The 24,255-nt window shown below is 38.5% G+C and overlaps 1 protein-coding gene across 3 annotated transcripts in view; it reads right to left on the bottom strand.

Moving 5' to 3' along the window:
* Positions 1-2,225: 2,225 nt before the first annotated feature.
* The window catches only part of kdr (kinase insert domain receptor (a type III receptor tyrosine kinase)), a 71,054-nt gene continuing 49,024 nt past the window's right edge, over positions 2,226-24,255 (bottom strand). For 2 of the 3 annotated variants that reach the window (XM_043690775.1, XM_043690792.1), the window contains 11 exons: positions 21,396-21,484; positions 17,932-18,088; positions 15,999-16,096; positions 15,330-15,452; positions 14,478-14,589; positions 14,276-14,375; positions 13,066-13,171; positions 11,461-11,606; positions 10,222-10,315; positions 9,281-9,366; positions 2,226-4,414 (listed from right to left, as the gene is read on the bottom strand). In XM_043690775.1, the coding sequence (XP_043546710.1) occupies positions 4,216-4,414; positions 9,281-9,366; positions 10,222-10,315; positions 11,461-11,606; positions 13,066-13,171; positions 14,276-14,375; positions 14,478-14,589; positions 15,330-15,452; positions 15,999-16,096; positions 17,932-18,088; positions 21,396-21,484 (1,310 nt within the window). In that variant the 3' untranslated portion in view covers positions 2,226-4,215. The remainder of the gene's footprint in view (positions 4,415-9,280; positions 9,367-10,221; positions 10,316-11,460; positions 11,607-13,065; positions 13,172-14,275; positions 14,376-14,477; positions 14,590-15,329; positions 15,453-15,998; positions 16,097-17,931; positions 18,089-21,395; positions 21,485-24,255) is intronic. The other variant, XM_043690784.1, reaches the window with a different exon arrangement.

Genomic DNA, 24,255 nt, shown 5'->3' with positions numbered 1-24,255 from the left:
ACCCCTTTGTTAACTATAAGGTCTTATCTGATCTGAGTCATGCTCAGCTGAAACTCTTGTTTTGCAAAACTTAGAACTTAACTCTTTCCTTGTCTGCTTATATGCTATACACATTCTCACCATCACTGAGTCTGTTGTGTGAATATTTCCTCTGGTATTTTCAAGGGCTTTCGGAATTTGTTCCTGTCTTTAGGAGGCACTGAAAATTCATTCCCAACCATCTGCCAACTCCCTCTCCCCCACAATTTCTCCCCAAGATTACATTGATCCCAAATTCTCAGTCGAGGACATGGCATTTTTGGTTGCCTAGTGTCAATATTTTTAGTGCTATATGTCTTTTCCATACCAAAATGGTCTCCAAGTTGCGGCGTACACTTCTAAATGTGGGCCACGCCAAATGCCAATTAGTGCAGGTACTGGGAGTGCGTGTTGAATGTTTGCAGCCATTAGTAAGTGTATAATACAGATTTGATGCCGGCAGTGCGATTTTTAAACTCAAGATCCCAGCTAATGCTTTTTCTTGACCTTTCAGAGCTGAATATGTTTTCAATAACATCTACTTGAGGCTAGTTCCCGATTGATTTCTGTTTCTATATTGGTGAGTTCAGTAAAGGCATTTGTTGGTCTTGAAACTTACTGAAGTCTGATGGAATGGTGTAGCAAAGGATAAAAGAGTGGTTTTGAACTCTTTGGCAGCATTAGCAAAGATAGTCTTATTGAATGAGGGATCACTGAAACTCAGCATGCAAAGACTACTAAATACATTTCATTTACTTGTGATAGAGAAACAAGAGGATTGAGCACATGGAATTTTGTTTCTATTCATTTGTGGGATGTCGGCATTTCTGGCTGAGTCAGCCCCTATTCCCCATTCCTTGAGAAAATGGTGGTGAGATGTCTTCAGGAAACCCTGCAGTCCACATGCTGTAAGCAGACCCACATTGCTGCTCAGCAAGGAATTCCAGGATATTGACTTGTACCAGTGAAGGAACAGTGAAATATTTCCAAGTCAGGACTGTGAGTGATTTGGTGGGGAACTTGCAGGTGGTGGCGTTCCCATGTAATTGCTGCACTCATCCTTCTAGGTGGAAGTGGTCATAGGTTTGGAAGGTGTGAATTTCTGCAGGGCAACTTGTAGATGGTACACACTTCTGCTACTGAGTGACAGTGGTGGAGGGAGTGGATGTTGGTTGGTGCTAATCAAGCGGGCTGCTTTGTCCTGGATGGTGTCAAGCTTCTTGAGTATTATTGAAGCAGCACCCATCCAGGCAACTGGGGAGTATGCCATCACACTCCTGACCTGTGGAGAGGATAGACAGGCTTTGGAGAGTCAGGAGGTATATAACTCAGTATTTCCAGCCTCTGACCTGCCCTTTTAGCCAGTGTATTTAAATGGGGAGTTCTGTTGAATTGCTGGCCAGTCGTAGCCCTCAGGATGGTGATGATAATATCATTGAATGTTATGTTATGGTGTTTAGATTGTCTCTTATTAGTAATGGTCATTGCCTGGCATTTGTGTGGCATGAATGTTACTTGTCACTTTTCAGCCCAAGTCTGAATATCGTCCAGGTCTTGTTGCATTAGAACATGGACTGCTTCAGTATCTGAGGAGTCATGAATCCTATTGAGTTAGTTGCATGTGATTCACTGAACAGTGTATATTGTGTGAGTGGGCATGGAAGTGTCAAACCTTGGCAAGGAGACATGAGTGGCCAAGAGGTTGTTTGGGGTGCAAACAGTGCTCCATCAGACTTGAGGTATACCTTCTGAACTTATCTGCCAAAGGGTTTCTCATGCAGCCTACAGCTTATGGTATATGATACCTTCAATGTGCAGTGAACATGATCCTTTCAGAACCTAGCCTTACTCCATAGAGCTTGTGGAGGAATAGGCCAGATCTTTCTTCATGATTCAGCTGACCATGTAGAGATTGTTGAGTGTGGACCCATGATCCAAACCACATGTACCTTTAAAAGAATCTCTCAAAAATCAGACAACCCATGAATAAGGCTGAGAATCCCAGAATCAGGAAAAAGACTCTCAAGTCGACCCAAGTTTGTGGAAATCTGGCGAAAATCATCATATTCTTGACAGGGAAAGGGACTCCGAACATTTTAGCCTGGCAGTTTTGGATATCCAATTATCATGTGCCGATGAGAATATCTAGATTAACCTGCTATACAATAATCCAAAAGCCAAAACGTTGGGAATGTAATCACAAAATCTTCAAATATATAAAAAATGTTTATTAAAAATAAATTGCAGAAGTGAACCTTTTACACATTGTTCAATTCCTAAGAAGTCTAAAAAAACATATATAGACAAAATACTTTATTTACAGGCAACAGAAAACATTTTTTGAGCTACAAGTGTGTATTTAGCTCAAAAGTTTACACAACATTGAGGACACCAAATTTTCAGTTGTAAACCTGGGCAAGTTATTGTGGATCAGAATTATGCTACTAACAAATGAACTAACTGAAGCCTGGGGAAATAAATTTAACTGTCAGGCAGAAAGCCAACTGTGGTGAATCTCTCACCTTAAGACCTGGCTTGCATTGAAATCAATTTTCATCATCTGACTATGGGGCAGATTCAGCCATGATTGTATCAAATGGCAGAGAAGGATTGAGGGACTACTCCTTTCCTTTATGTTCTTAAAAATAGTACATTGCTGTGGAAATGGGAATAACCATAATACAAAATTAACTGGTTGCAAAAATACCAGTGCATTCAGGTCATCGAGTAGCAAATTAGTGTGAGAAGTAAACTTTTGGTATTGTCTGTATGTTCCATGTGCAATGTCCAAAATCACAATATTCAAGAGATAGGTAGAAAAACTGGTCAAATGAACCACTTGATCCTCTCAATTTAAAGTTTAGTCCAGCAAGCAAGTTTACAACTTCAATTAATTCCCTTTAACATCACCAAATGATTCTACTATAAGACATTGGTTTTCTATAAGCTTATTGTTGAAAAACTGGATACAAATCTAAGTAATTGCAAAAACATAATATATGTATTTTACAAAAGTACAAATTGCCTTGAGCAGATGATTATTCATCTGTAATACTGTATCTTTCGAAACATTTCACTTTCGGAAAACTAAAGAGGGAACACAAGCTAAAATGAAAAGCCTTTCAAATATTCTCTCCTTATAAAGTAATTTTGTTATAAAGAATCTTGCCTTTAAGAAATAGTACACTGATCACATTTTGGGTCTATCCCATGGTGATTGTGCAAACCATAACAAAGACTCTGAATATTCACATTCAAAAGTAGTAAAAGGACTGTATTTTGATCTATATATATATATTATAAAAGCACAATCTTCTCTCATTTCCAGTTCAATGCTTACATGTGTTTTTTTGGAAGCATTTTACTTTGTTTGCCACTCGGGAAACAGTGTATGTACCACCAAATGAACCTTCCTTGGTTTACTGTTTACCCCCTTCAATCCAACATTCCTTGATATGGCAGTAAGGACATGTACAGCATACAGCATACTCATTCAATTATCTGTATCTTATTATCTGTGTTCAATATATTACATTTATTTGTGAAAATGCATTCAACACTCAGGTGCTATAAATAGGTGCCGATCTTACTTCCTCTCTCACACTCTCTCTGCACACATACAAATGTCTAACTCGAGAGCTATCCATTGAACAGAGATGAAATATGACAATATAGGATTTATACATTCAGACAGTTTCATTTTCTATTAGGAACCCTGTCTTAAGTTACTAAGTAACTTTCAATTGTGCAGTGTTTCATTTAACTGTTGCCTTTCCTCAGCCTCGAATTGTTTGAAGTTTGATAGACAACTTGATGCAATGTCTTGTGGGAAGTGATGACCGACATCAATGTAACAGTCAAAGTTTGTCACTTTTTCCAAAGATCAATTCTGAAAGCCTTGTTTATTTCATGTGTGTTGTGTGACGGTCTATGTATTGGACAGCCAAAGCTGTACTTACAAGAACAAAACAAAGTGGAGTTAGTTTAGCAGTAGGTGTATTATTGACCACAAGTTACTCCACTGCCCTCATCTGAAATACAAAGATACCTCGTGTCAATCTGAATAACAGTTCCATTGTTTAGAACAAAGTTCATAATTTTGACAATATTTTAGATAAAATATGTGGTAACTTTATTCAATTAAGGCTTTGGTGAATTTGCTACAAGCTGGCATCCTCTGAGTGTTGAAGTGAATTCTTAAACAGGCGGAGCGCTGTATCGAATGACAAGGTTGTAATTAGTCGGGAAGGTGCAGTAATTATCCTTGGTTTTTGCTTCTTCATTCGGATAAGGAACCGTGTCAGTGTCGTCAGAATGGTAACCTGACTGGTAGCCACTCGTCTGGTTGGAGCCATCTGATGACACAGACTCTTTACTTTTGCTAGGGATTAAAGCACTGTGGATAAACAAGATATATTTTACCTTTTAGGTGCATCATTTAGAAATAGTGCAAATACAAAATTACAGTTGAGGAAGTCTACTTTGGCTTGTAAGTAAGTTGTAATGTAATCAACTTTGCCTGGGCAAAGGTAGCTGAACAAATGGATGTTGTTTATACTATATGATCATCCACAAAACTCCTTGATATGCACTAGGCCACACAGCCCTGCCACAATTCAGACACACTTGTCTCAGCAGCTTTGCCCATTCCATTTTACTTAAGGGCAATAGAAAAATCCCGAAGGATTTCCCTCGATTCCTGCAATTCACTGGTGTATAGCTCAGGCAGAGTACTTCAAATGGTATATGATGCAAAACTTCAAATCTAAGCAGACAAAAAGGCATGAAGCTAAAGATCTATTCCAAAAAGTTATGACATAATAAAAATCTAAGTGAAAAACTAATCCAAAGGCATGATTGTTGAATAATTTCAAAGCATGAGGCACAACAGTTTTAGGAATATATCTGGTGGTTGTCTACTGTACTGTGCTCAAGTCTAAAGGTGTGCAGTATGACTTTACACAAATGTCATTGCCATTTCAGACTTCTTGGGGCAGCATCAAGCCCATGGAAGAATGAAAAATAATACCCAGCTCCGAACTGCAGGCCTCCCCAAGCATTCGCCCAATGGAAAAATCAAGCACCAACTGGAGTTGAGGCCTGAGCACTGATGAGCCCAGCATATAAAGACAGAACTTCGAACTCTCAACTGTTATTTTTGTTTATTACTTTTACTTCATCTGCTGCACTGTACCTAACCTTGTAGTACTTCAGTCAGATAACTGTTTGTATAAGCTGTGAAAATTTGCAGATTCGCATAATTTTTATCGTGCATCCTTATCCCAAAATGTAGATATTGTTATATATCAGTAAAATAAAGGTGAGTTATTGTTTGCAAAATGTTAGTCAGTATGAAAAAATAGCAATTTTTAAATGAAACCTCTTTAGAGGATAAATCAAATTAATAGGATGCAATAGTTACAATGGAATTTCCAAAAGGCCTTTGACGAGGTGCTGCAGAGGAGGCTGATAAACAAGCTAGGAGCCCATAGTGTTATGGGCAAGGTATTGGCACAGATAGAGGACTAGCTGACTGGCAGAAGGCAGAGAGTGGGACATTTTCAGGATGGTAACTGCTGACTAGTGAGTTCCATAGAGTTCCTGCTCAGATGAAGAGTCATCTTGACTTGAAATGTTTACTTGCTCTCTCTCCACGGATCCTGACTGACTCATTGTGATTTTCATCATTTTTTGTTTGCCTCAGGGATCCATGTTGGAACCACGACTATACGTGTTACACATTAACAATCTGGATGAAGGAACTGAGGGCATTCTTGCTAAGTTAGCAGATGATACAAAGATAGCTGGAGGAAAATATAGTGTTGAGGAAGCAAGGACAATGCAGAATAACTTGTGCAAGCTAGGAGAGTGGGCAAAGAACTGACAGATGGAATACAATGTGGGAAAATGTGAGGATATGCACTTTGGCAGGGAGAGTAGAGATGTAGACTATTTTCTAAATGGGAAAAGGCTTTGGAAATCTGAAGTACAGAGAAACTTGGGAGGCCTAGTTCAGGATTCTTAGTTGGTAGTTAAGAAAGCAAATGCAATGCAAACATTCATTTCAAGACAGCTAGAATACAAGAACAGGGATGTACTGCTGAGGCAGTACAAGGCTCTGGTTACCTGCATTTGGAATATTGTGAGAGGTTTTGGTCCCTGTAATCTAAGGAAGGATATATGGGTTTTATAGTGGGCCCACAGGAGGTTCACAAAAATGATGCCAGGGATGAAGGACTGCAGTTGAGGGCCCTGGGTCTATATTCAATGAAGTTCAGAAGGAGTGGGGAGGGATGGGGATCTAATTGAAACTTACAGAATATTGAGAGGTCTTGGGAGAGTGGATGTGGAGAAGATGTTTCCACTAATAGGAGAGACTAGCACTCAAGGGCACAGCCTCAGAGTGATGGACGACCCTTTAGAACTGAGATGAGGAGCAATTTCTTCAGCCAGAGGGTGGCAACTCTGTGGAACTCATTGCCATAAAAGGCTGTGGAGGCTAAGCAATTGAGTGTATTTAAGACAGAGATAGATAGGTTCTTTATTGGTAAAGGGATCAAAGATTACATGCAAAAGGCAAAAGAATACAGTTGAGAAACATATTATTCATGTGTGAATTGTGGAGAAGCAAAATGGTCTAATTCTATTTCTATATCTTATAATCTTACAGTTGCAATTTTTGAAATTCAGAAGGTCATTGATCCCAGACCTTATTTTGGGATTTAGGCTCCAAGAACATAAGCTTTTGATCCCGACAAGTATTCCAGAGTCAGTGGGAGTTTCTAATTAGACTGTAAATGGTGAGTGCCTATTTCAGTAAGGGTGCAATCAAAGATGCCTATCATGTAAAAAGTGTTGAAAGTCCAATGTAGGTGCCTCCAAATCTAACACAGCTTTAAAATCTGAAACTGCATTCTTACTTCAGCAATTCAAGCGTTGGTATCAGCCTGAGCCTCCCCAGTAAACCTCATTTCTAGCGCTATCTGGTTTAACCAGATGTATTTCTACTAATTGCACACACAGTGAAGGCCAGTCAGTGGGAATACTGATGTTCAGAGTACTCACCACAGCAAATCCCAACAGTTCATTTCTTTGTAGGCACATCTGAGAACAATAGAGTTTCTGACACTAACAGACCATTCAGAAAATTCTGACATGAAGACTGAACTCTAGATACCTAGGCTTAGTTTCTAACCTGCACATTCTTAACTACTATGACAACAGTATAGGACCAGAAGAAACAGGTGCAGAATTAGACCATTCAGGCCTATGAGTCTGCTTGTCATTTGATCATAGTTGATATGCTTCTCAACCCCATTCTCCTGCATTCTCCCATAACCCTTAATACCCTTACTAATAAAGAACCCACATGTTATTCTACTATAACACGTGTTTCATTAGCATGAATTCACTGCAATGTGATTGATGAATTAGGGACACTGTTTCTAAAGCTCGAACTTTTAAAATGTGTTAGCTGTAATGTGATTACACTTTAAGCACTGTATATAAAGCATGATTATTTTATATTATAGGGTTGCACAGGAATGCAACCATCATGTTGTAGAGGAATGACTTGTATCTATCTTTGTCTTAAACACACTCAATGACTTGGCCTCCACAACCCTCTGCGGCAATGAGTTTCATAGATTCACCACCCTCTGGCTGAAGAAATTCCTCCACATCTCATATTTAGAAGGTTATCCCTTCACCCTGGGTCTATGATCCTGGGTCCAAGCATGTCAGAGAAGTCACAGAAGAAAACTATTTTCCAAAAATTCCCTCAAAAATTATTTAGAACAATCAGGGTTATGGTTCAGATACCAGCCGAAGATTCTGGTTCCAAATCATTTAGTGAGCAAGTGGAGTAACGGGACTAAAATTGTTCTTTGGCAATGACACAAAATCAGTGATATTCCAATTGGCAGTCCATTTTGCATGCCTTGGGGAAGGAGATCCATGTGTTGAAAATAGGCCATGATTCCTCAAGATAAATGGCTCTTGTGAAAGCTTGTCTGAACTAAGAATTTCTAGCGTGGATACTAGGAGGATGTTTCCTCTTGTGGGCAAAACTAGAACTAAAACTAAGAGATATTTAAGTCTTCCTTTTTGAAAGACAGAGAGATTAAAGACATTATTTTCTCTCAGTGGCTTCATCATCTACAGAATTCTCTTCTACAGAAAATAGAAGCGATTCAGTCATTGAATTTATTCAAAGCAGATCTAGGTATACTTTTGATAGTCAAGGGGATCTAGAGTTTTGGGATGCAAACAGGAAAATGGGTTTCAGACCATGACCAGGTCAACCATGATCTTATGGCCAAGTTGTCCTCTTATGTCCCATGTTTCTCATTGTCAAGGAAACTTGATCTGGCAATAAAATGCAATTAGTTTGTGATAAAGCATTTATGGTACCTCTGAGAAACAGCAGAATTACATTGTACTGTTTAATATGTTAGGATTCTAAAATCTATTTGTTTTTATCCAACAGATTGTGATATTGACTCCAAGCACAGTACATTCTAATCCCATTGGGAAATATATCAGATATCAAAGATTTTTGGCTCATTAGAAAACAATTTCCTTAAAATGGAGCTAATGCTGCCAAGATAAACCATATTTTTCTTTTCAGTTTTGTACCATTATTCTAAACTCCAGAATTAGTAATGACTGGATGTTGTTACCCTCCCACTGGGAAATATTGTGAAGGAACGTGCAGCCAAAACAATGAAGGAAAGTAACCCTGGAATAAAAATATAGAACAGCTTCTCGCTAGGACTGGAGGTGTCTTTAAAATTTCCAGTGTTGGGGAGTGGGTTGTGGTTAGCAAAATCTGTCTACTCCTTCCTAAAACTTATGACGCTCAATGAGTTCCACAGACATTTGCAGAACATCAGGTGTTTTACATAAACTGGGACAAAAAAACATTTGTGTCACACAGAACATAAAATTACATACTCGGCCTGCCAAAGGATTGGTTCAGATTGAGCGATAAGTATTTGTAATATTTCCTTGAACTATCAGGGGACATCTGCACATGTTAAGATTGTATCATCAGTCAATTCTCGAAACACCTTTGAAGCTCAAAGTTACTGTCAGTGATACTTTCAGACAGAAACTCACTCTGGAAAAGAAAATTTGACAAGGTGCCAAGCAAACTGGAGATTTGCATTAACCTCTTGACAAAAATGATGCACGATTCCATAGAATAATATTTTCTTCAGAAGAAAATTATTATAAATCACCATGGGTAGTGAGAGCTTACCTGAATGCCAAACTCTGACTCTGCCTTGTTTCCAGTGTTTGAAGTTCCTCTGATGTAAGTATCATGCCACTATCAGTCTGGTTATCCTAGTGAAGACAAAGTAGTTAGTGAAGACAAAGCAATTAATGAAGACAAAGCAGTTAGTGAAGACAAATAAACTCTTAAGGATGCATGGAATAAGAAAGGAGCAACATTCTCATTAAATCTGCTCTGTCCATAGGTCACACACAACACTCCTATCATAGATTCAATTTCCATCATGTGTTCTTCTGAGAGAAAGTTCTATCTAAAATGCTCAGAATTTTGATTTTTTGAATCAAATATTCATGCACACTGACATTTCCAGCATTAACTTCTTACTTGCTATCTTAGATATGTCAACTCACTTCCCATTCTCCACTTATTCAATAAAAATTTGAGACCTACTATATCCTTTTGAATAGCTGTTCTTGTCAATACATGTATTGCTGTCTCCACAGCTACCACTCCTTGTTGGAATCATGATGAATCTGCACCTCCAAGTTATTCACTGATTCAAACCTGTCAGTCTTTTATAATGCAATACTCTGTGGAATATTTCTCTCAACTAACAATGCTTTTGTTCTCATGATCGAGGCAACAGCAGCAAATCTTCAATTGTTACCCATCCCTACCTATCCTGAGAAGATGCTGGTGGGCTTTTTCCTTGAACCACTGCCATGCTGGTGCTGACAATACTTCCATAATGTCTTAGCTTTGTTAATTTTGAACCTGTCCTCTTTATTTCTGTGTTCATAGTTCCAATTCAATATTTGCAAATATTGAAGTGCAAATATTTGTATTATCCATGGATTATCTTCATAATCAACTATTTATCTTAATCCATTAAGAAATAAATTAGAAGACAGACATGTAATTACTATTGGGAAAATGAAGAGCTAATTTTATGCATCTATATGTACCTCTTGCACAATGACAGTTGTTTGCTCCACTGGTATTTCATCAAATGTTTTAACACTCTCAGGCCTGTTTCGCTTTTTACTGCCATTCAAGTATCTAGAGAAAGGAACAAAAAGATTCGTGGTATGTAGTGTTTAAAAACATATGCTCTGAAATTCTAGAAAAAATTTATTCAACAGACATCATTGTAGCAATGTCTCAAATAGCAGATATGGGTACAATTCGTCCTTAGGTTAACTTATGTGAAATGTGGTTCTCCAATTCAGCATTTCCAGAAAAGAAACTCACAAAGGGTGCCTTTGCTAGTACCTGTGATATTAGAACAAAAGGACTCAATTTCCGAAGGTTCCTTGCTGTAAGCACTAGACTCCAAAGGGTACACTAAAACATTGAATCATCTTGTTGTCCTGTGGCTTCCCAGACAAATAACTTAATAACAGTACATCTCATTGCCCAGGACTCTGGTCTCACTAGCAATACCTACCACTCACTGCCTCATAAAGTGCCCTTTGTTTTGTTTCCTTAGAGTTGGTCACCCTGCGGGAAAACCCAAACATGATTTCACCTGTAGAGGGGCTTGATTCAAGTGTGCGCCAACTGGGACAACACAAGTCACCCTCACCAAGCTGTCACCAGAGCACGCATTTCAATATGCCCAACATCCCAAAAAGAGCTCACAATCCTGCCAGCACTTGCCAACAGTGGCCATAACGTGAGAAATAGGAGTAGGGGTAGACTGTTTAATCAAGTGATCCCAAAACTAACGCAGACACTCTGTGCAGTCAGAAAAAGAAATTACGTGTATCCACAGAGCTGTTATTTGAGTAGCAAAGAAGGGCCATGGATTTTCAGCCTGTGATATTTGAAGGTAACAGCATCAAACATTACCTATTGCAAGTGTCAACAGCTAGTGTGCGATCCTGCAATAAACACCTTACTGACAGTGAGCTATCAGTCAGTTATTTTGCTACTTATTGTAATTTATAGTTCCTTTCTGATCAACTGGTGCATTGTTTTATTGCTACTCACTTAACACTTTGAATTTTATCAACTTTTGGAAAGTTTCCATAATTTTTTCATTTATTGTCCAGTGTTACGTCCCGTAACTGTTCTGTTTAGTCCTCTGAGCTGAGTGAAAAATCAAATAAATTGGCTCAGCACCGTTTCCTCTCATTTTCCTTCTGTTCGCAAACACATGAAGACTGCCTTCAGAAGTGATAGAATGACAATCAGGTAATTACCGTATTCCTGCTGTGTTGTCATAGTGGAATTTTGGATCACACCCTTCCTGTTCTTCTGTACAGGAAGCAGGTGAAGTTGGCAGAGAAAGCCCGGAATCATCTTCAATGGTCAGTGACATGTTCAGCGGAATATAGTCCTTCCCATCCTAATAATTGCAGGAGAGGCATTTTATGCTTTTTGTGGATATTGTTTGCAGATCAAAAGCACAGAATCAAAAACAATGTAAAGTCACAATTATTTAAGGCAGAAGAGGAAGAATTTCTTGGCTGGGAAGGTTGTAAATTGGGAATTTTTTACCTTGTAGGGTTCTATGGTTGAGTCATTAAGTATATTCAAAAGATAGATATATAGGCTTTTACTTTGTGAGGGAATAGAGTTATGGGTAAAAGACGATTTTGAGTTGACATCGAATGTTGAGTTGACGATTATCAAATTAGCCATATCTTATTGAATGGTGGAGATGACTCATGGGCTGAGTGGACTAGTTCAGTTTGAATATCTTATGGTCTTATTGTCTGCTTGCTACTTTAAACCTGTATTAAGGATTGACAAGCTACATTCCAGTGTTCTTTTTGATTCCACATGACCTGATATCTAGGCAATTTATTTACTAATAAATTAGACTTCTGCGACTTTGGAGAATTATTTGGATTTATTTTTGGTATAATAATTGCAATCAATGGCTAAAATATTATTCAAGTATAAAAGGTAAAAGGTTGCATTATTAAGAACATTCACACGAAGGGAGCTTTATAAACTAAATAATTGTGTTATTTAGTTTACACGTTACAGTTTTGGTTTGGGTTCCACTGCAATTACATCTCTGGCTGAGATTGTGTTTCTTTCAAATAAAATACAGACATCCAAAAACAACACAGAATGTGCTCTGGGTAGAGGACAGCAATGTCCATCACCAGGAGAGACTCGGCACTCATTACTGACCGAGCTGGCAAAGTCTTAAAGGACAGTCTCTAGACTGGGGCTGTGGCAGGTGGTGAAGGAACCAAGAGGAACAAATATATTCAACTTCTTCGATGCATTGGTGGTGGAGGAAGTGACTGCTGAAGGTTGTGGAATGGGCTACCAATCACATAGGCTGCTTTCTCCTGGATGGTTTTGAGCTTTTTGAATATGTTGGAGCCGCACTCAGCCAGCAAAGGGGAGAGACTTCCATCATACTCCCAACTGGTACCTTGTAGATGGTGCAAAGAGTTTGGGAGTGAGGAGGTGAGTCATTTACCACAGAATTCCCAGAATTTAATTAAGTCTGCTGGAGCAGGCAAGGTGGCCAGCAGACTCAGACAATCATATGGACGGCCACATGCCTGATCGTCGGAAATGGGAAAGCTGGTCCTTTTTAAAAAGAGGCAGAAACATCCAGCTAGTGATGGGAAGGTAATTAGGCTCATTAACAAGCTATGTGAAATTAATTATCTCTGAGTCCATTCGGAATTCATGAAGCCTCAGGGATTTACAAGATTCTCACATGCCTACAGACAGCCACCCAGGTTTTTCAATGGTTTACCAGGAGGAACTGCTGTTCTCAGAGAAAATCAACTGAAGTTATTTTGCAATGCAAACACATTTCACAAATATATGCTTACCCGCTGAGCATTTGCTTGCAGTAAGTTTCCAAGGTGCTCCACTAGTTCAGAAAAGACTGGTCTTACTTTGTAGTCCCCATGCCAACAGTCCAGCATTGTCTGATAGCTGACGGGACAGAACAATCAGGATGTTCAAAATTTATTCAGATACCACGTGAAGTAAGGTAGTCAAAGGGACCTGTTGGCGTTTTACATTTAGTCTTGCAATGCCCTTGAATATACTGTCATATGCAACTCTGTCACAGAACTTCATGTTTGAATCCCTCCAATCAGGTTTCTGCTGCCATCACTGTCTCTTAAGGATCAAATAGTATCCTATATGACTGAGACAAAGGTAAATATTTCTTCCTCATTCTTCTCAACCTGCCCACAGCTTTTGATGTGAATGATTACGCCATCCTCCTCTCTCACTAACAGGAAACCCAGGTGAGTGGGTCTGTGCTTCTCTCGCTTTATTGTGTTTTAGCTAATCACAGGCAGAGAATAACCCCCAGTTGTTTTTCTTCCTGTGCTGTTAGCTCTAGTATCTCTGAAGGATTTACCCTCCAACTTTTCATCCACATATTGTCCCAACAAAATCCTTCAAAGCCATGCCATCTTCCACTTCTCAAAAGCAAATCGGAAAGTGAAATGAAACTGTAATGCTATAGGCGAAAGAGAAGGAGGGTGGGACCAACTGGATTGCCAGTTGGATACGACAAGCCTCCTTGACATAGAGTCAGAGAGATCTACAGAAAAATGTCATTTGGCCCATCGAATCTACTCAGGCCAAAATCAAGCTAATCCATTGTCTGTGACACAATTCTACAAAATCAGCTTAATCATTGGAGAATAAACAATATTGAGTGTATTTTATCTATGCTGAAAATGTGTTGCTGGAAAAGCGCAGCAGGTCAGGCAGCATTCAAGAAGCAGGAGAATCGATGTTTCGGGCATGAGCCCTTCTTCAGGAATCCTGAAGAAGGGTCATGCCCGAAACGTCGATTCTCCTGCTCCTTTGATGCTGCCTGACCCGCTGCGCTTTTCCAGCAACACATTTTCAGCTCTGATCTTCAGCATCTGCAGTCCCCACTTTCTCCTGTATTTTATGTATGTATTGAATTTCAGAATCGTACGATTGAATGAATTTTGTCCCAGTGCATAACAAATGCCATGGCTCTGTTAGAGAGAATCTAGAGAAGGAGACTGGCACGGAAATACTATGACTTACATTTCTGCAGATGCATATTCAGGACATCGCATTCGTGTGCCATCTTTGAGTCTTTGACAGAATTCTTCATCAATCTGAACACCAGGATATGGGGAGGCACCTAGGAGTTGAGTAAGATGGCACATTAGTTTCACTGAGATATTAGCACTCTTTTTAAAACTTTTCCCAAAAACATTTTTTCTGAAGAACTGGAAGCACTCACCCAATGAAAATATTTCCCAAAGTAGAATCCCAAATGACCACACATCACTCTGTGTTGTATAAACTTTATCAAAGATGGTCTCTGGGGCCATCCATTTAAGAGGTAGTCGTGCCTAGAAAAGAACATGTTCCGAGTTTAAATAAACATTCTCACCTAAATATTCCAAAAGGTGACTTTAAGTTACATTATTTTATATCCTAAAGATATCTGATGTATCATTCATCAGTATGTTTCATAGAGTTAAAACTATCAATTGTGTGTTATTGAACTTTACACCACAGAAGTTTCTTAGGAAAGGCTGTATTGAAAGGGGTTATTTTAAGAATTGATATTCCTAGTGGACAGGTCTTACTGCAGAGAGGGCACATGAATAAATCAAAGGCATGACCCTTCTGTACTTTGCTATAAAAACAATATTTTATAAAATATCACTATTATTGGATTATTATACTACTAATGTTGATTTAAATGAGTGAGGTCTGCAGTATTAGTCACTGTCACAAGAGGACTCAACAGAATATATTTTAGTTTTCAGTGCTCAGACATATATTTGGTTTACTTTTGTTACAGTCACATAGGACATCATTTGATCCTTAATAAAGGTCCTTTTGAGACTGTGACGTGTGCAGATAACAAACTTTATTTTATAAACCTTATTTTATAACCAGCTCCACGTCCACTTCTTAAATTTCCATGGTATTAAAATCAATCAGGTTTATAATATATGGGCAATCTGATTCAGAAATTATTATAATTTATACATATACATGATGAGAACTTCTCCATTAAGATTACTGAGCTGCAATTTAACAACAGTGTAATATTTGCAGAATTTAATTTTCATATACTTACATCTCCTTTTCTCACATAATCTGGGTCTTTATAAACATCTCGAGCCAAACCAAAGTCACAAATCTTCACCACATTGTTCTCCGACAAGAGTATATTGCGTGCTGCTAGATCCCTGTGAATACACTGAAAGGGGAATAGAAACTTACTGATCTTGTCTTTTTTTCTGTTTATCATTTATTCACATGTCTTTCTCATGAGGAGTGTATGATCTCTTCATCATTCATACAACCACTAAACTAATAAATAGCAGTGTCATTGGATCTGAGAGAAATATTTGCAAGAATGGCTGAGAGAAATCTTTTGTTTGCAGGAAAAGTAATTACTGTTGCTCCTAAAAGAAGTCAGAGCACTTGGTTATAGAGAACAATGTAAATCTTGATTTTTTTTGCAATGAGTATTTGAAAGTCAGCAGCCTGTTTTACCTCTCTCTTGGCTTTTATTTCCATAGAAAGCAAATGTAAAGCAAGTTGTCAACTTGCTATCACTCATTGCATCAAGTCAGCATTGACCCCAAGTCATTTAAAAGAAGGCAGTATCATGGATAAAATGTACTTAGAAAGGAAAATGCATTTGTTGAAGGTTTGTTATCCCGTGCATTGTATATGAATAATGAGAATTATGTGTTTTTGAGATTAATAAAATGTGAGGTCATAACATGTTTTTTTTCACCTTTCGTGATGCCAGGAACTCCATCCCCCTGGCTACCTGGAAGCTGTAAGAGATAAGGTCCTCCATTGTCAACCAGTTCTTGTTGAGGTCATCTGCAACTGTAAGAAATAAAAGTGAGTTGGTGGAGCTTTATCAAAATGGTACTTTTACTTTAAAGCACATTGATGTGCTTTATTTTGTGTACCAACGGGAAAAATCCATTTGTTCTTATCTTCACCAATCTACCTCTACCATGCATCTGTCCATGTCAGTATCAGTAGGAATGCCCACCGCACAGACCTTATAGAGACAAAGTTCCATCTTCTCAGTGAGGATACCCTCAGTCATGTTGTATGGCACTATCACTGCGCTAAATGGGATCAACTTTGAACCAATCTAGCAAATTAAAACTGGTCACCCATGAGGTGCTATGGGACATCAGCAGCAGCTTTTTGTTTAACTGCAATCTATAGCAGGAGAAAGTGAGGACTGCAGATGCTGGGGAGCAGAGCTTAAAAATGTGTTGCTGGAAAAGCGCAGCAGGTCAGGCAGCATCAAAGGAGAAGGAGATTCCTGGTTGATTCCTGAAGAAGGGCTTATGCCCGAAACGTCGATTCTCCTTCTCCTTTGATGCTGCCTGACCTGCTGCGCTTTTCCAGCAACACATTTTTAAGCTGCAATCTATAGCATCATGATTCAGCATATTTCTCAATCAACCATTATCATCAGGTTGGGAGATCAACCCTGAAGAATGCAGGTGGGCATGACAGCAGCTGCAACAGGCATACTTAAAAGTAAGGTGTTTACCTGGTGAAACTACCACACAGGACTAATTCTGTGCCAAACAGTGGCAAACAAAAAAAGATTAGATCTAAGCTCTCCAGCGGTGATGGACAACTAAATATCTCAAATGGAAGCTTGATAAATATCCCCATCCTCAATGGTTGGGGGTGCCCAGCATATCAGTGCAAAAGAAAAGGCTGAAATATCTGCATCCATCTTCAATCAGAGGTGACGAGTTAACAATCCATCTTGACCTACTCCTGAAGTCCCTTGCATCAGAGATGCCAGTCTGCATTCAATTTGCTTCATTTGACATACTATGAAGAATGTCTGATGGCACTGGATACTGCAAAGGCTATGGGCCCTGATGACATCTGGCAATAGTACTGAAGGATTGAACTATAGAACTAGCCCCTCACCAAGCTGTTCCAGTGCAGCTACAGCACTGGCATCTACTTGACAATGTGGAAAATCTGCGTGGTGTGACCTATGTATGAAGAGCAGAGAAAAATCTAATGTGGTCAATTCTTGCCCTGCCAGTCTACTGTTAATTATTTGTAAAGTGTTGGAAAGAAGTATCAATCTTCTTTCATTCCCTTCACCACAAATGCACAGTGAGCAACATTTACAAATGCACTGCAGTAACTAACCAAGGATCCTCCGGCAGCACTTTCCATATCCATGGCCTCTACCATCTGGATGGTCAAGGCGCCCTTTATAAGGGAACACCACCAACTGTAAGCTCCCCTCCAAGTCAAGACTATCCTGACTTGGAACTACATCATTGTCCCTTCACTGTCATTGGGTCAAATTCTTGAAGCTCTCTTCTTATCAGTGCACTGGGTGTCACTGCAGCCCAAGGATAAGAAGGCAGCTCACCCCCATCTTCTCAGTTAAGGTTAGTTAATATCTGCTAGCCATGCCAACAATACCCACATCCTATGAACAAATAAAAAAAACTTCAAATCACAATTTATCTACATTTATCAGTATCAATATTCAATTATCAAGCCGCTATTTGCAAACGTCTTCATCCATTACTTCAATAAGAACATTTCACACAAAATGATTATTTTTTTCATGCATAGAATTTCTCTGCTTCTTCGCAATTTTGTAAATTAAACAAAGATGTCCCATCAGATAGACCTGTGGAAATGAGGTAAATCTTTACCTTCCTCCTCTTCCACATCACTCAGTGATTTCTCTTCTGCAAATCCAGAACTGGTGGAGCTCTCACTACTTGCAATGCTGTCTAAGCGCCGTTTAAACTCTCTCTCCATCTCAGCATAATCCTTTTCTTTTACCTGTCTTGACTTCAGTGCTTTGCTCTGTAACAAGAAGAGAATAAAAATGCAAATGATTAAAGAGAACATGTTATACAATATCTACAATACATGCAAGAGTATGATAACCTAACAACTAGATGTCTGTTGAAATTAGTGGGCATTGATCAGTAAGATATGCATCGCTGGACCTGAGAATCTGTTCTCAGCTCTGTTTCTATGTTGAAGCAGGGGAATGTTGAATATGTTGCTGCCTGTGATGAATTCTCTGTCCCAGATTGTTTCAAAATGGATCATAATTGATTACAATTACTGAGCACTTGCAGAAATTGCTGACAACTTTTATGTGGTGTTAAAGATTTGCCACCATTGTTGAATGCCTGTCATCTGGCCATCTTTTGATATGACTCAGTCACATAGGAATTCTGTTGGCAGATTTTTCATTAGACTGAAGACAATGGGATCATGAAAGGGCAATGAACAGAGGCTAGCCTGGAAACATAGTTCTTCTGTTTTCTGATTTCATTGTTTTCAATGGGGGACTGCCAACTTTATTGTTCTAACTGACATACAATTTGTTAGAGTGATAAAAAGAATTTAATATTTCCATGTGTTTTTTCTTAATGAATTTGTCCATTTTTACCTACTAAGTTACATAATAACAATATTTGCTTAACAATTAAAATTTCCATTTATATAATACCTTTAACATTATATCAGGGGAGCTGATGATGTAGTCGTAAATCACTGGACTAGTAAACCAGAGACCCAAGCTAATACCTATTGGTATATTGCTAAACTCTTAATCCAGAGACCCAGGTAATTATCTGGGAACCTGGATTTAAGTCCTGCCATGGTAGATGGTGGATTTGAATTTGAATCTGGAATTAAGATTCAAATAATGGCCATGAAACTATTGTCAACTGTCAGGAAAAAAAAACCATCTGGTTTACTAATGCCCTTTAACGAAGGAAATCTGTTTTACCTGGTCTGGCTTACGTGTGACTTTAGACCCACAGCAATATGATTAATTCTTAACTGTCTTGTAGGCAATTGGCAGCAAATGCTGGCCTAACCAGTGATTCCCACATCCTGTGAATGAATTTTAAAAAAAATAGCCTGGGGACAAGTGTTCCAATCCCATCACGGTAGATGGTGAAATTTAAATTGAATAAGAAAACTCTGGAATTTGAAGCCAGTCTAATGGCAACCATGTAATCATTGTCATAAAGGTACATCTGGTTCACCAGTTTCTTTTAGGGAAGGGAACTTTCTATCCTTGTCTGGCCTACATGTGACTTCAGACCCACAACAATATGGTTAACCCTTAAAGACCCTTTTAAATGGCTGATAAAGTCAATCAGCTCAAAGACAATTAAGACTTTGCCACTGATGCCCACCTTCCATGCAATGATTGAAAAGAAACTGGTTGAAGAGGTAGGTTTTAAGGAGTGTCTTAAAACAAGAGAGGGCAGTGGAGAGGCAGACACAAAGCAAATTTCACAAACTTGGAGCTTAGACGTTGAATGTCAACTGTGCAATCAGGATAGACTAGAGGTCAGAGTTGAAAGAGTGCACAAATCTCAGAGGATTGTAAGGCTGTAAGAGATTACAGAGATAAAAAGGGGGAGGCCAGTGAAAGTTAGAACATGAGGATAAGAATTTTAAAATCAAACTCTAGCTCAAAATCAAAAGTAAGAATGCAAACACTGAATGTTTAAAGACATCTATTGATCAAACCATTCTGTTAAAAACTCCAAAAGACAGGAATTGTCACATTCTGAAAATCAGGCTAATGTAATTGTGTTATTGAACTCCAAATCATTTATGTAGTTCAGGAATAAAAGCAACCCAATAACGTTTCCTTTCAAATGTGATTGAAAATATTTCTCCAAACATAACATTCTCCCAACTGGCAGCCACTGCTTCCTTACCATTCAGAAAAGAATTCTGTCCACATTTTAGGTCTTCCAAGGTAACCATTACATGAGATTTGGAACTTACTCAAAAGTGTTCCAGCACAGACATTGTGGTTGGTCTGAAGGACCTTCTTCTGAGCCGTATATTCTATGATTCCATGAAATATTGGCATATATTGCATAAGACATTCCCATTTTCACTTAACTCATGTCTTCAATTTGAGTTGTTTGTCATTTAGTAACTCATGGCCAAATTTGTTCCTCTAGGTCAGCTCTATCATTCTGTCGATTATTGAGAGAGGATCTGAAGGCCTATTGTGTAAATCTTGTCAAATTATGCTAATTTTTAAATTCATTACCTCCGAATTCTCTTTCAAAAACTAATTTGCCCCAAATTTTGCAACTTCTCAGTTTCAATATACATATTCAATCAATCTGAACAATTAAGCGAACAGGTTAGGAAATATGTATATTTATTATAAGCAAAGTATAGGGTGTTTTCTTCCCCCAGCACTGAATGATGTGGCCATTGGAAGTTAGGAGAACTGTGTCCAATGTCCAGTGAGATGATTCCCACCATCAAGAACAAAAAGCACCATTTTCCAACCAAGTGTGAATAGTGAGATGAGATTCTCACAGCAGGGAGAATGAATTAGCATGTACTAGCATTTTTATTATTACTTCACCTCCCCTCATTAATATGTAGTTTCCCATTCTGCCAGTCACTGGATAGAAACTAGACAGTGACCATTCCCGACATGAATGTTAGAGCAGTAACTTGGTGGTTCCAGCTCACTGCTTGCCCCTCTGGAACCTCTATTAGTCATCCACATCTCAGGGCACTCTCCATCGGCAATGACTACATGTAATCACCATCCAACAGGACATCCAGAGACCTTAACACATCATCCAACCTGACACTTTGGTTGACTATGTACTGGAAGTGTTCAGCAACATAGGAAATGCCACCTTTGGGTGAGATTTTAAATCAAGGTCTGGTCTGACATCTCAGGAATAAAAATTCAAAAGGCAACATCACTAAAAACAGATGATCTGGTTACTACCTCATCCCCACTTATGGGACAATGCTGTGAGTAGATTGGCTGAAATTACACAGGTGACTACACTGTAAAAGTAATTTATTGGCCATGAAGAATATTTGGTAATTTTAAGATAATGAAATTCAAAATGGAAGTTCTTTCTCTCAATTTAACCCAGAGTTGGGGGCCTCTGTGAGCACTGCAACTGTGCCTCTTTGAAAACAGGAGTATGTAATAAATAAAACAAAGATGCTGTAAGTATGTAAGATGAACAGAAATTGGTGGTGAAACTCAGCAAATCTAGCAGCATGTCTGGTAAGAAAGAAGAGTTAACGTTTTGAGTCCAGTGATTCTTCATCAGAATCTGTGTAACGTAGAGAAATATGGATTCACCTTGTAGGGGATATAGTTGCTTCGCTTGCTTCTCAAGTAGTTTGATAAATTCCCATACTTGCAAAACTCAACAATCACCATCAAAGGTCCTGGAGTTAGAACAACACAGTTAACAATATTAATGGCTTACCAGAAATGTACCATCACAATTGAAAAAATATTATTTCATAGTACATACTGTTTATTGTTTACACAAATTATCAATGAAATGAATGAAATAGCTTTATCAATGCAAATCCAGGGAACTATTCTATTGTAGTATTTCTGATTTGTCTATTAGTAACACTGCAGTTAACAACTATTTAAAAAAAACTCATCAGACACTATATTAGATTACTGGGGAGAGGACACCAGTTCACAATGTCAAAGGTTTGGGTTTCATAAAAGACTGGCAAAGAAACCCAACAATCAGTGGAAAATCACCAAGGTGTTGCTAGTTGGAACTGGCTATAATACATGTCCAGAACTACACATGTCAGTGCCACTAAATGAATTGCGGCTTTTCACTTAGCACAATGTCAGTTCTTCACTTGAGAACACTCTTGCCTCTTCGTCACAAGGCTTGACATCTTGGAAATGAAGGCTGACACTCAGTGCAGTACCATGCATATGCTGCAGCAGCAGATGTGCCTGCTCAGGTGGGTGTAAAAGATCATAATATTGCTTGGTTCGTACAGAACAATGAAATCAAGATTAAAGGCTTTGACTTTATGTCTCCTTTGAGCAATCCCATCCTCTATTTTGAAGAATGAACAGAGGAGGTAGATTTAGGTGGATATGTATCACTCAATTAACATTTCAAAAACAAATTAGCTGGTTATTTTCACTTTGCTCTTTGCATTGCTGTGTGCAAATTGGCAATTGCATTTCTTACAATTCAATAGTAGCTATACATCAAACAAAGTATTTTATTGGCTGTAAAGTGCATCAGCTATCTGGAAGTTATGCAAAAGCTCTGTATAAACATATGTTTTATTTTTCACAGCTCTGTTCTACTTTGCATTTATAATCTAAAGATGAGCTTTCATGTGAAGAATTTCATTTACTAGAAAGTTTCCGTTAGTTTCTCAGTAAGTTTGTAGATACTCAGTGTGGATATAGCTTAAACTACAAATTCTAGGAAAGATAATACTTTATTTCTTAGGTTGAACTAAAACTAGTAATTTTTCAATCATGTGTACTTTAATCTTTCTTTGGTGTGATGTTAGAGATTGGCTACTCCCAACATAGCTTCCCAACTATTTAACTAGCATATGTCTTTTGCAGTGAGGTTAAGGCAGGTGAAGGGTACACATTTCTTGACTACCATTGGTTAGCTACACACAAGTGATGCATAATTTATAAACAAATGGCTGTCAAAATTTGTTAGTGCAGTTCTGAAGGAAGGAGGACTCTTTCCAGGTCAGTGGAAATTGATATTACTGGAGCGCCTGGCATGAAGATAAATGTGTGTTCTCAAAGATTTCACTAGAGTATGAAGGTAAGCCAACAATGTCCTCCTCTGGCAGATATGCTTAGAAATAAAATTATAAAATTCTACAAATTAGAAACGGTTTTGATGAAGCAAGAATGGATAAATTATTTTCATAGACAAGAGGATTAGTTGTAAGGGTACATAACTTTAACATGATTGGGAAAAATAAAAGCTAAGGGAGGAGATGATGAGACTTTTCTTATTCTGCAACTCATTGCAATTACATTATGTACTGCCCAAAGGATTGGTGGAGTTAGATCTAATTGTAATTTCCAAAAGGAAATTGGATCAGTTCTTAAATAAAGTGCAAGGTTATGAGGAAAGATCAACACAGTGGGACAAATTGACATCGGGGTATTAGGCTAATAAGCTAAATAGCCTCTTGTTTTGTATGATCCAGAGATTCTATTTGCAAAGGGAAGGCTATAATCTCCGATTTAATTTTGAGACAATCTGTGGAAGGTTAACTGTAATGAAAAAGGCTGAATCCCTGATTAGATGCTCAGAGTAAGGAGCTAGCATTGGTCAGAATATCACATACTCAAAGCCTAATTATTTTGAGTAGATTTAAAAGAATTATCAAACAATTTCCATTTTTCTAAAAACTTCTTTATTAGTTCATACAAATCCTAATCGGGGGGAAGAGGTGTTTAATAAGTCATAAGATATAATGTGCTAGGCTCAAATTGTAAGAGTTCTAAGTAAAGCCATTACCATACTCAAATCATTGGACAATAGATCGTTTTCATAGTGGAAGACATGGCAGCATACTGGACCTTCTTGAGAGTCAGGAGTCTGAGGTGAGTATAGTGGCCATCACAAAGAGAAGGTGCTGGGGAAGCTGAAAAGTCTGAAGGTGGATAAAAATTCTGAACCAGATGGACTCAGGGGTATGAAGGAGGTAGCTGAAGAGATTGTAGATGCCTTGGTGGCGATCTTTCAGGAATCACTGGAGTCAGGAAGAGTTCCAGAGGTCTGGAAAATGATTAAAGTGACACCCTGTTTAAGAAGAAAGGGAGGCAGAAGACAGGTCATTCTAGGCTGGTTAGCCTGACCTTGGTTATTGGTAAAATTTTAGAACCATTATAAAGGATGAGATTGCAGAGTACTTGAAAGTGCATGGTAAAATAGGCAAAGTCAGCTCAGCTTTGTCAAGGGGAGGTCATGCCTGACAATTCTTTAAGGGGCTAATGAGCAAGTTAGACAAAGCATAGCCAATGGACATCATCTATTTGGATTTATAAAAAGCCTGTGACAAGGTGCCACACAGAACGCTGCTAACTAAGATAAGAATCCATGGTGTTAGGAGCAAGGTTCTGGCAGGAATAGAGGATTGGCTGACTGGCAGAAGGCAGAGGATTGGGTTAAAGGGATCTTTTTCAGAAT

The sequence above is a fragment of the Chiloscyllium plagiosum genome, chromosome 1 (assembly GCF_004010195.1).
Source record: "Chiloscyllium plagiosum isolate BGI_BamShark_2017 chromosome 1, ASM401019v2, whole genome shotgun sequence".
Taxonomy (NCBI): Eukaryota; Metazoa; Chordata; class Chondrichthyes; order Orectolobiformes; family Hemiscylliidae; genus Chiloscyllium; species Chiloscyllium plagiosum.
Note: the sequence above shows the minus strand (reverse complement) of the source record. Positions and strands in the feature narration are given on the sequence as shown.